A 12,998-nucleotide genomic window follows, 5' to 3' on the forward strand; every position below is an offset into this window, starting at 1 on the left:
TTCCAACACAAAGTAATCAAACCTGTACCCCTGCTGTTACCAGTTAGACGGCACCTTGACCTCATACCCAGCCAGAGAAAATCTCACACCAGCTGCTGCAGTAAAAGTCTGGATTCATTTTGGGATGTTTTAATGCAGCACGGTGTAAGAATAATGATCGTTACTGGACCATTTGTAAAGGACAAGTCATTAAGGGACTCATTTCAATCACACTCACTGTAAAAGTGCAGAGGGACGGAGAGGAGAGGAGAGAGAGGGTGACATCGTAGTGGACGATCACTCCTGGAGCAGCAACCCTGGTCCTCTCCTCCCTATCAGCACTCGGCAAATTGAATTCCTCCCCAGAATCTGCCTAAGCAGCTCCATGAGACCAGCCCTCGGGGAGCGGGGACACGCACATGTTGCGTCAGCCGAGAAGTGTGTGTTTGAATCTGCCTCTTGACTCTCCTGTCACATTTGGAGGCCGATCTCTCTGTTAGGTGACATTCCTCCCCAAAAGACAAAAAGCAAAGACCTTGAGCTGCAACAGAGATGGACCGAGGGGCAACATGAGACAGGAGGAGGAACAGAGACAGGAGACAGACAGGTGGTCGGTTGGTTTGGTACAGCTGGCAAAGAAGACAGACAGGTTAGGAAGAGGGGGGATGTGGGGGAGTGGCAAGCTGATTTGAAGTGACAGAGAGACAGACATCAGGGGAAGAGAGGGAGACAGACGACAGCATTGAGTGAAACGGGCTAAATAAATATATTCTCATAATGATCATTATTATTATTACAATTAAAAACGTATTTGCAGTGGTGTAAAGTAACTAAATACAGAGGTAAATAGTGTACATTTACTCCACTACATTTATGTATATCTTTAGTTAGTTAGTTTAGTTAGTTACAAAGTCATTAAAACTACCTGCACCTTTACCAGCTTTGATAACACTTCAATGCATCAATCATTATAATCAAAACATGATTTATTTTCTGAAATGGGCCAATCTGCATGAGTACTTTTACTTTGGTACTTTAGGTATATTTTGATCTTCATACTAGTGTACTTTTAAAATTGAGTAACATTTGAAATGCAGGATCTTTACTTGAAACAGAGTATTCCTATTCTTTGTTAATTCTACTTTTACTTAGGTACAAGGTCTGAGTACTTCTTCCACCTCTGGCTATTTGCTTCTCTTCTGCTTGGTAAATATAATGTCAGTAACACGCCGGAGCACAAGGTGGCGCTAGTGTATTAACACGCTGGTTGCCAACCGCCGATAAAACTAAACAAATGAAAAGAAGAAAACTAACGCACGTAAAAGAAGAGGGCGGAGGCCTGTTGAAAATGTAAAAAGCAGACGAAACAACGCCAATATTCGACAGTTCCAGTGATGAGGTAAATAAAGTGAATTGAATCCTTAACGTTTAATTGTCAAATGTAATTGTTAAATGTTTCGTATGTAGCCAGCTGTAGCTAACGATAATTAGCTCTAGCTAATTAGATGCTACGTTACAGGAAGCCACCTTCCTTGTTATTGTTATTATCTGTGTTGTTTACCATCAACAACTAAAGGATGAAACACAGCAAGGAACACTTAATAGCTAAAGGTTTACATTAACCTATGTGTGTTTTTGTTTTTTTCTGCAGGATTTGAACGCCTCCGTGTTTGGGACGTTTCTCAAAATGCTGCACTGCAATATTATTAAATAGAGTATCATGTTGAGATACTCGTTGCCATTACTATCTGACAATAGTTAACAGATATGCCGTGGTGCCTTAATACCAAGCGGAAATATCAGTTTTAAAAATTAAACAGTGGAAGCCAATACATTTACATACATTTATTTAATCAAATTGCATTTTATTCTTGTATACACCAGCTCAAAACGACCTAGATCATGGTAGACAATCGCTATGCCACAGCTCTGGTGATCGGCTCGGTGCTGAGCCTGATGGCCACGGTGTACCTCTCTGTGGCGGTGGGCACTCAGCACTGGTACCAGTACAGCTGTCCACCGGGGAAACGTGAGGGGAGCAACGCCACCGAGCTCAGAGACGAGTTCATCAGAGAGGTTGATGAGAAGACCTACAGCGAGATCCTGTTCCGCCTGAACGGCACCCTGGGGCTGTGGTGGAGGTGCATACTGGTGCCAGGCCGGACCCACTGGTTCAAAGAGCCAGGTATGAGCTCCTTTTGAATATATCACATCAAAGTCATCTTTATTGTCAATCTTCCAGTTCGTGTGTACAGACCGAGAGATCGAAATACCTTTTCCCACAATCCCAAATATTAAAACAAATATATATAAAAAGATGTTTGCCAATATAGATACACAGTCAAAGACACATTTTTACATGTGCACACATTAAGACCTAAATAAAAACACAACAATCAATATGTACAAAATAACAGTCACTTCAATATTATGAGAATGTACATTAGTGCAAGCTTATCCATAGAATGTGGATTATTGGAGATTATCCATCTCTACAGGTTTCTTTCAGATACAGCCTCTTGAATTCTCCCTAATTCATTCTTTATACTTTTATTAGGATCACTAACATAAGCATGAACATTCTTCCTTAGGTCCTCATACACTCAAACATACATAAAACAAAGCAAAACACCAGATAATTTCAGGCAACAAAAAACATCATCCTATTTTTAACCATAATTAAATCAAACTAAAATAATACAAATGTTTGTACTAACCCACAGACACAGTTCAATGATACGTTACGATACGGGGGTGATTTTTTAACGAACTTTTGAAATGTACTTGTACACTATTAGGAAGCACTGACATTATAAGATGATGTTAAGCAGACGCATGCATGGTTAGGGAGGGATTTATTTTAAATTGCAGTTTAGATCACAAACTTTGAGACACCAAATGTGTGACTGCAATACAGAGAAATGCGAGCAGACATATATCATTTAATTTTGATAAAATTTGTCAATAGAGATTGTTTTCTTGACACCAGATGAATACCTCCTTTAGAGTTATGATTATTTAAAATGGTACAGAATGGTTCTTTTTTGGCTAGCTTGGAAAGTTACTTAAGGGTAAAAGTTGAAAGTCAATTGTTATATTATCTGTGTAATGAATTACTCATTGCCTATTGTTTTGCCGTGTTACCTGCAATGATAGAGCTAGCTTCTTCAGTAAAAATGATAACAAATGTGTATTATCTGATGATGACTGCTCATTTAAATGTGTGCTTTCTCTTTTGACTTCAGATCCGAAGATGGAGAGGCAATGTGTGAGCTTCACTCTTTCTCAGCAGTTCAGTCCAAAGTACAAACATCTCGGAAACCCTAACAGTGAGGAAGATCTGCTGAGAACATGTGAGTCCACCCTGTTTCCCCTCATCCATGTTTGTGTTGTGCTTTCTGTTTACCCTGCTTCCATTTCAACCCAATTTCACTAGACCATAAAAACGGCTGTAAAAACAGAATTTTAGTCACAATATACTGTTCAGTCTCCACTTCCTCATGCTTTTTTATATCCATCCAATTGTGACAATTGTCTTTGGTTTCTTCCTTCAATGTCTTAATGTTTTTTAACATTAATGTTTTATTTGTAGGGGTTGAAAGTATTTTTTTAGTTAATGTTCTCTATTTTTCCAGACTTGTGGAGGTGCCAGTTTCTGCTACCCCTGGCGTCCCTAGCTTTGGTGTTCCTTGGCGGCCTTGTTGGGGTCTGCGCCTGCCTGTGCCGCAGCTTCACCCCCACCTTGGGTGTGGGAGTACTCCATCTGCTCGCAGGTGAGCAAAATGCATGCTCATTACCTTATTTCACCCATGGACCACAGAATACATAACAAATAGTTGTTCAAATGTTCAAAAGGGACATCTGGATTTACGATGCTTTCCACCATCTTGCAATATGTAAACAAGAAAACACAACTCAAGGGGTGTGGTGGCAAATTCTGTAGCAAGAGACTTTTGGGATTCATGCAAACACCTTCCCCAATGTATCATTTATATTGGACAGGGTAAATACACCATAGGTTGTTTTTGGACCAGGCTGCTGCTTTTATTTAAATGGGAAGACCTTGTACTAAATGAAACTCACTGCAGACTTTATTTTGTGAAGTGTAACACTAACAAACCACATCTAATAACACTTAAAGGTGGGGTAGGTAAGTTTGAGAAAACCAGCTCGAGATACAAATTTTGTTATATTCCATGGAATGCTCTTAACATCCCGATAGCAATGAATATCTGAAGTGCTTTGACAAAAAATCCATTAAAAAATGTCATCTGTGGAAGCCGTAGTACTGTAAAAAGCACGACCAATCATTTTAGCCGGCCCGGCTANGATCTTATCTTGAAAGAAAGTGCTTTTTGCCTGAGAGATGGAAGCAGAGAAAGAGGAGAGGATAGCCTGATAGGTTAGGAGGTCGTCATGGTGTTTGGATTTCNAGGTAAGTTTGAGAAAACCAGCTCGAGATACAAATTTTGTTATATTCCATGGAATGCTCTTAACATCCCGATAGCAATGAATATCTGAAGTGCTTTGACAAAAAATCCATTAAAAAATGTCATCTGTGGAAGCCGTAGTACTGTAAAAAGCACGACCAATCATTTTAGCCGGCCCGGCTATGACCAATGATGGTGCAAGTGTGTGAGCTTGAATAGAAAATAATTGCTGGAGGCATTTGAACACACGTTAGCCATCAGCGCCATGGTGCCTTAGTCCAGCTGATGATTCTCAAACTTAAAACTAACATCAGCCTGGCGGTGCTGCTTATGGCTCTCTTCTTGTAAGGTGAGTTTTCTCTTCATACATTCATATCTGACTTCTAGTAATGAAACCTTTTTAGCTTTTAATTTCCCAGACACATCAGACGGTTTTTCTCTTTGCTTTGAATAATTAATATGAGGGAAACCTTTATGTTATCGATCATTGTTTTAGATCCTGACCTCTTTTGACTTGTGACAATACACAGTCATTTGAAATGTGATATTTGGTATGCCGAGGTGGTTTTTAATTATTTATATTTCTGCTACAACATGCAGTATGAACAAAATCATGATTGGCAGTGATAAAAGTGACTTGAAGCTAGTGGACTTGTTCTGAGCCAGGGTCCAGCTGTTGCCGTTAAAATAGTTTTTCCTCAGCATTAATCTGTTTTTGTTCAATAGAATACATTCACTCTCTAGTTTCTCTCCTCCTCCTGCCTTCACACCTCCACAAACCGAGCAGTGCGTCAAACTGTCTGTTTGGTGTTTCATCTTTGTGTCTCTCCTCTTCAGGTCTGTGCACTCTGGGTACCGTCTGCTGCTTCCTGGCGGGCGTGGATTTGCTCCAACAGTATTCCCCTCCCCCAGAAGGGGTGGTGGGCTCGTTGGGCTGGTCCCTCTACCTCGCCCTCATCTCCTTCCCCCTGCAGATGATGGCAGCTGCTTTGTTTCTGTGGGCGGCGAGGAGTCACCGCAAAAACTACAGCCGCATGACGGCGTACAGGGTAGCCTAAAGAGAGACTGCTACAGCTTCTTACCTGAATCAGACTTCTGCTCTGAGGACTTTCTTAAGAACACATCTGTACTGGTCACTTCCTCTGTAACAATCTTTCAATAGAAAAAAACAGTAACAGGATATCATAGATCTAGGCAGGGACACACCTAACCATTTTTGCAGCGAATCATAAGTGCTTATAATAAGGTTTAAAACCTGTCAGGTTATTTCACCTTTTAGTTTTTTCTCTAACCTCTAACCTATATCTTAGCCAAAGCATGTACTATAGTGTATTTTACCAGATGTTAACTGTGTTGGTGTGATGTATTTGAATGCCTTCTTTTTGTTTGCCATTGTTTCCAAAGCTGCTCACCACATTGCCCTTAAATCAGTAATAGGTAGATTTTAAACCCGTCTTTATCTAAGCCAGGGTAGCTTTCTCTATTAATGCATGACAAATATTATAAAAGCCTTTTTTTATGATTTATTTATTTGTGAGGTTTTATTTTTGCATGCCTTTTTTTTTTTTTTAACTGACATTACTGTCATCTGTGGTAGTTGTTTCAGCCTGTGATGTGTGTTCACTAAATGTCACTGTTAAACTCTAACCACTCCCGTCAGCAGCTGTGTTTATAGAATAAATATCTATTAACACGTAAAATACTGAGTTGATTTGACGCCACTTTTGCAAACTTGATACCTCTTTGTAACATTTAAATTCTATTGCTTCAGCCCCAAAATTATACTACTGCCACTTCACATTTGTTAAACTACTTGAAATGTTTTTCTAGACGTGGTTGCAGTCGTTGTCTGTTCCTTTCTAGAGGTCTGTTTGTTCAGTTACCTAACTGACTGGTTTGACAGCCAAATATTGCATCAGTTAAAGCCTTTTTAAATACTGCTCCATGATACTTCAGAGCAAATAGACGGGTGTTTTTAACAACAGTTGAAATTGCCGAATTCACTTGCAAGTGAAAATCCTCAGAAATGTAAGCCTCTAAACTCAACATCTGCCTGGAAAGTGAATGATATGTCACTTTGTTGTGTGACCAATATTACACATTTCTATATACCAGATTACAAATTGTGATGTTTTTGTGTCACAATGTTTTGTTATTCGTCTCATGTGTATACACAGGCTTTTGTAAATGTTTTTATGTATTCTGAAGCACACTGTTCCTGTTTCTGTATTTATAAATTGACATTTGCTGACTTCTTCTCTTGTGGTGTACTTTAATAGTAAAAAGTAATCGTCAATCCTTAGACTGAAATTATGTAAGAGAAACTCAAATGCTTTTCTGTTGCTATTTTTTTCGAGAGAGTAATATTAAATTCCCAGGTATTCCCATAAACCTCAACTCAATTTTGTGTTACGTGGCAATGAGCAAAAGTTCACTAAACTTAGTTTGTGAACAAACATATCTTAGCAGCAAGTCATCAGCGTCTAATCATTTGAAAGTCAAATCACACCATCAAAAACTTCACAGTGATTCGGTTATTTGCATATTTGCCACAGTTTATAAAATATCAATGTCCTAGTCTAATTATTATACAGAAGGTACAGATTAAAATTCCAGCATGTATACATGTCACTCAAGTAAAAAATAAACTGATTTAATACAAAAACACCCTTTGTTGCCTCCCAGAGATCGCAATGTTGCACAGCTGCTCCTGTATTGTATAGCGATAAGGAGGTAATCATGTTATCATTTCCAGCACCTGTTGAATATTTAGTCACTGCACAGGCGAGTACATTTTTGTTGTTGATATGATTTAAAACATGATTATACATATAGTGTACACATCTCTGTGATTATAATTTGAAGTATGTAAATTAAGTCTTGGTTTCCTTCCGTCTCCGTAGTCTCAGTCCTTCTTCACACTTATAGACGGGAGGGTCACTGTGATCTTCTTGGCTAAATGGAAGGCAATCTTCTTCTCATAGTAAGCACACTCATTTATGAAGAGAGGGTGGAGGTCCTCTCCTTCGTACTTCACCGTCTCCCCAGAAAAAGACAGGAACATGGGGTCGCCTGGCTGCAGAAGCTTGAAGTCATTATCCTGGAGAAGATAGAGACCTCTCATAGATTAGTCAAACGCATCAGGGCAGCTTTTCAATGCAAGTATCAAGTTACCTGTTACCCTCATAGTTTTCTAAATCACAGCAATCTTGCATGTTTGCATTTATCTGTGTAACTAAAACTACCCGGTGAAACTATTTAAAGGAATAGTTTCACATTTTGGTAACTATGCTTGTTCGATTTCTTGCAAATGGCTAATCCTGCAATATCTAATATGGGGGCAACAGAGAGTGGATGTGAGCACAACATTGACATCACTGTGCCAGTGGGCCAGAGAATTGACGAGCATATGCTAAGGCATCCTAGAGAGAGCCTCTGCCCAACCAACTCTGAGTTTCTCTTGCTATCTTGTTGATATTTAAATATTCCAGAGAGAATGGTCTACATTCTTTGACAAAACATTGCAAGTTTTATCTCCAGCAGAGAATGAGAGGCACAAGGCAGCTAACAAACTGATAAGATACTGTATCTTCCCAGCTATTTCTTCTGCTTCCTGACCAGTTTGACCCTGTGATTAGCTAAAGAAAAGATGGTTTAATGACTCTGCCTTTGGACAAACAGAGTTCTGACTGAAACTTGCTATAAAGCTCAATGAAGCCAAGATGAAGACGATTATTGTCTGTAGACCCATCGAGACCCTTATGCATTGTTATTTGATATGTTGTTAGATTATAGACGCTTTCAGTGAAGGCTTATGTTTGCATGTATCTCCACCAGATGTACTTGTCCTTTACCTGCAGCTCGGGGTGAATGATAGCAGTGATTTCATTGGTTGTTGGATCCCTTGGGTAGTCTACACTCTTCACGACAGTGTATGCTTCCACTTCACCTTCTTCAAAAGTACTTCCTGTTGGCAAAGTAATGGTTGTAATGGTGGTGTGTTCAAGGTGGCTAAGCGTCAGAGGTAACGTGGTAATATAACAGCTTTATTAAATGATAAGAAAAATATTTCTCTTAACCCTGATGGTATCTTGCAGAAGGTTATGGTTTGGCCAGGCTTTAAGATATCTGCTGTACGACCCTCCGTTGTACTTGGGTTAGACAGAATGTATCTCAAACTTGAGCAAATAAAAACTAAACTATGTTAATGTCTAGATAACACTATGGATGAGTAATTACGTAAGTAACATTATTTTTAAAGAAAACTTCAAATTCAGATTCCTTAAATCATCAAGAAGCATATAATTTTTACCCAGTAAGCAAAACAAGGAAAGATGAAGAAGGTGCCTTTGAAAATATGTACTTTTTTTTGTTGATAATCTCTCTATTTAAATATTTCTTTCTTACCTGAATTGAATTTATGAAGCCATTCTATAGTGAGATCCACTGCCTCTTTCGCCATGTTGAAGATATCAGCTCTGAGCACACCGTTGGGTTGAGGACCGACTTCTATCGCTGCAGAAAAGCAATTCTAGTTTTTTACATAATAATCAGTCGAATTATTCGGATGCATGCAGACATGCACACACTTACAGAAGCCATGTTTACCCACTGAATCCAAGGAATGAGCCTCAGATTTGGGTGAACTCAGCAGCATTGCTCTCACAGGTGCAGAGGTCATGTTGCTCTGAAAACCAGAAAAGTTGCTTCAATTAAGCCCTTTGAGTTTTAACATAAAATACTTTATAACACTTTTATCTGGAATTTGACCATAGATTCAGTTTTTGCCTCATGGAGACATACGGCAGGTCCTTTCTTCCTGCAGTATGTGATTGCCTCTTAATTTCATGGGTTAATGAATTCATTTGATTTATTCCTTCTCTACCTGTGCTATCCCTTTTGCTGTAACACTGTAGGTTTTCCCGCTATGGGATCAAAATAAGATTTCTGATGTTTGATATTCTGCACAGAAATGTGTGGTCCCCAGTATGAATACTAAAGACATTTATGAACCTTTTTTTCTAGTGCCACCCACCGCCCAGGTCTCTTATTGTGTTATCCTGAACATAAAGAAAGACAGTATTCAGACCCTTTCTCATTGATAAATAGGGTATTCTTTATAATACATGTAAGTCAAATACAGTATTTCTTTATAAATGCAAACATAATTAAATTTGAAACTTATGGGACCAACAGTTCCGGCACTTTATTTTCTACATTTGCGGTTTTTAATCTTTGGCATCATTACAGTCCAGGTCAGATGCCTGTCATGAAGTATAATTGTTTATTAGTCTTGATAACTCCATGCTCTTACCTGAATGTATTTGTAAATGTGCAGTGGGAGCCAGTCCAAGGAGTAAAAGATGAGGCACATGCCCATGTTGGCGGTGGTGTTGTGGAGGTCACACAGCAGATCCACAGCCTCCTGGCTCTCTTTGGGCCCGAGCAGAGTGTTAATCTCCTGGGCGCGCCTCACCTCGTAGGGGGTTGAATCTTTGATGGGGGAACTGGTAGTTGGAAAAAGTAATGAGCTTTCTTATACATGCATCCTCTAAACTAGCCGTTTTTATAATTATATTACAAGGCAGTTTTCAAATGTGAGTTGCTTTTAAAATACTATTGCTAACGTTTGGTACTTTTACTTTTCTTTTCAACATTACCTCAGCAAGGCTTTTGTGAAACAACGATTGAGATCTGTTTCTGTATATCTTCTGCACACCTCCACAGCCCCTGGATTTGATATTATGCTGGTTATAGAAACAGATCCAGTCCTATCTGCCTCCTGTCTCTGCATTTCTCTCACCACGTAGATGCCTGTCATCTCATTTCCATGGGTGCCACCACAAATGGCAACACGGGACACTGGCGAGAAAGTGGCGTTCTCCATCTGTTGGCAGGAACAAAAAGTAAGATTGTTAGATGTTTAAAACTCTTTCTTTATTCTGCCCTGCCCTCTCATGAAGCCCACGCACGTGGTACAAGGTACAAAGACGTGGGTCTGCCCAAACCTGTTAAAGTTTAATTAACAGGTTATACATAAACCAGACACTACTGTGACAGGATGCTGAAATAAGGTTCAACCTGATGGTCAGAAACTGAGGTTAAAGTGTTTCAGTCTGTTGTTGGAACTTTCTTTGAATGATTGCAGACGACTTCCTGAACACATTAAACTGCCGTCGACCATTGAGTAAATGGTTGACCGCAGTTTAGAAGAGTACTGTCCCATCAACAGGAGCAACTGGTCAGAGGAATTCATAAACCTGAAGTGTTTTTACGGCTGTTTATTTCACTCGATTATCAATGACAGGAGTGAAGGTTTTTGTGTTTATGTTCATTTATCATTTCTGATTCGCTTGAAGGGGAATTCAAATGTTCTGAGTTTAAATACAACACCATAGTCTATATTTTCAATGAATTGTTCTACAATCATTTGATCTTTGTGAAGTAGGAATATGTTCCAACTTATTACTAGGATGTAATGTGGTTAATACAAATATTTGTACCATAGTTATTCTTAGTTGGAATAATATGACATATCCCCAAAACTGTCCCTGTGGAATTAATTCGAAATTGTTTTAACTTATGTGTGAATAGGAAGTCTTGTTTGTTCTTGTAACTGTAGTTTCAGAGAAAACCTGAGGCAGGAACATGCTTTGACTGAATGAGATCAGAAAAAGGTTAAACAGCAGCTTGAAAACAAACATCAGCTTCAGAGAACAAACAGCACAGTAGACGAGCTAATGGACAGAATACCTCATTATTACTCATGATATGTATATAATATAATAATATATGTTATAAGTCCTTTGTTTGTAGAGTTGGGGATAAGTGTTAAGTCTACAAATGCACAACTCTGCTCAAACTGTAAGGGCAAGGGAAAGTGAAAAACTGATCAATTCTCTATTGTTTTAGTTTGCTGTCTGGCTGCTACATTTGGAAAGTGCTTGTGTTTTGAAATGGTTTGACAACAAGTTGCATAGAGGCAATTTGGTCTGCCATTGTTGTTAAAGTGCTTGAATTTGAAGTTAATGGCAGTATTGGTGCATAAATCATTTAAAAGTTAGTGCATTCCAGGTATTACAACTGTCTCCTCCTCTTTAACACTGAGACCTGCTGATTCTACACAGAGAGAGTACATCTTACAGAGAAATGCAGAGATTATACAATCAGCAAGTTGGAAGATCGGGTCACAGCTTGCAAAAGTTTAAAAATTATAATTTCACTAGCCGCTGTGTGAAGCGAGAGCGAGGGTGACAGAGAAGCCTCTGCACTGATAGGAAACAGCTGTTGCACAGCAGAGACCAAAACCTCCTGTGGTAAACAACCTCTTGAGCAACTCCTTTCACTATTGCTGAGGCAAAACTAAAACACAACTATCGCTTTTATGGCACCTCGACGTTTCGGATATCTTTTCTATTTTAGTACACAGTTTCGGTTTTCAACCCTCTCCTCATCACAGAAGAGAAAACTAAAAGCAAACTTTACTTAAACACATGTAAGACACAACGTTCACGCCTGCACGGCTTACCTTTCTTTCGAAGTTCAGCTCTGCTCAGCACTCACTCGACTTCAACAACCTTTGACCTAAAAGGCAAGCCCTATCAGGAAAGAAGTATTTCATAAGCTGCAAGCAAAGTAATGCAGGCACTCCGTTCACATGCAGACACAGGCACAAATGAATGCAAATTACAGGGGGTTAGTGAATCGACTGTGACCTCGGTGAACTCTGCACCCTGGTTAAGCAGCAGTGGATTTACTGTTTTGGTAAAATGGTAACTTTAAAGCTGACGAAGGACCTGAAAAGTTCTGCTGGCACAAGTGTATGTAGACATACAATGAACCGTCTTATAATTGAATGATATCGCTGAAATAGAATCAGAAAAAGGTTTAGGTAGATTTACACACAATAGGAATTTGCTTTGGTGTATAATGTTGTATACACAGTACAGAAAATGAATTTGTCAAATTTAGCAAAAATACAACTATTATTAAAAAAAATGTTTAATAAAAAATAGGGCCGGGACTTTAACGCGTTAATTAAGATTAATTAATTACACAAAAATTAACGCGTTAAAAAAATTAACGCATTTTAATCGCACTTATTTTTGCACCGCAGAACGTTTCTCACTGGATGAGTTTCAGGGGTACCGATTATACTGGAGCACCAACTAACGTTCACGACTTCAAACAACAACAAACCACAGTGAACAATAGTCAAACATGAACGAACAAGCTGATGAGACCGCTTTGGTTGGCCCCGTGGATGGGACATTTTGTTTTAAAAAACGGACGGATGGAAGCATCGATAAGAGCACGGTTGTTTGCAAATTATGCAAAAAGGAATTTGCGTATCACCGCAGCACATCAAGCCTCAAGTATCACCTCAATGCAAAACCTATAGCAGCTAGCGTGGAAGCTAGCGTGGACGTTAGCCCGACTCGGAGTAGCTACAAGGACCCACACCCAATTCGCGTTGATCAAACAGTGGCCTATGCAACAGAGAGATTTTATTTTTCATCAGGATATTGGAAGAATAGGAGGGATTGAGGTCAATCACTGGCACTTTTTTATTTTATTTTAAATGGTACA

General features: G+C 39.2%; 2 protein-coding genes across 2 annotated transcripts; one reads left to right on the forward strand and one right to left on the reverse strand.

The window, feature by feature from the left end:
• Nucleotides 1–1,259: 1,259 nt before the first annotated feature.
• cldnd1b (claudin domain containing 1b) lies at nt 1,260–6,660 on the forward strand. The gene is made up of 5 exons (XM_010766521.1): nt 1,260–1,378; nt 1,631–2,164; nt 3,225–3,332; nt 3,615–3,752; nt 5,247–6,660. The coding sequence occupies exons 2-5, from the start codon at nt 1,882–1,884 to the stop codon at nt 5,465–5,467; spliced, it is 750 nt and encodes a 249-aa protein (XP_010764823.1). The 5' UTR covers nt 1,260–1,378; nt 1,631–1,881; the 3' UTR covers nt 5,468–6,660.
• acy3.2 (aspartoacylase (aminocyclase) 3, tandem duplicate 2) lies at nt 5,929–12,087 on the reverse strand. The gene is made up of 7 exons (XM_010766520.1): nt 11,938–12,087; nt 10,070–10,296; nt 9,724–9,916; nt 9,003–9,096; nt 8,817–8,924; nt 8,264–8,376; nt 5,929–7,509 (listed from the first exon to the last, which is right to left on the reverse strand). Exons 2-7 carry the CDS (start codon nt 10,294–10,296, stop codon nt 7,315–7,317), a joined length of 930 nt encoding a protein of 309 aa, XP_010764822.1. The 5' UTR covers nt 11,938–12,087; the 3' UTR covers nt 5,929–7,314.
• Nucleotides 12,088–12,998: the final 911 nt, after the last annotated feature.

Source organism: Notothenia coriiceps, unplaced genomic scaffold, assembly GCF_000735185.1.
Source record: "Notothenia coriiceps isolate Sejong01 unplaced genomic scaffold, NC01 NC01_scaffold00003344, whole genome shotgun sequence".
Taxonomy (NCBI): Eukaryota; Metazoa; Chordata; class Actinopteri; order Perciformes; family Nototheniidae; genus Notothenia; species Notothenia coriiceps.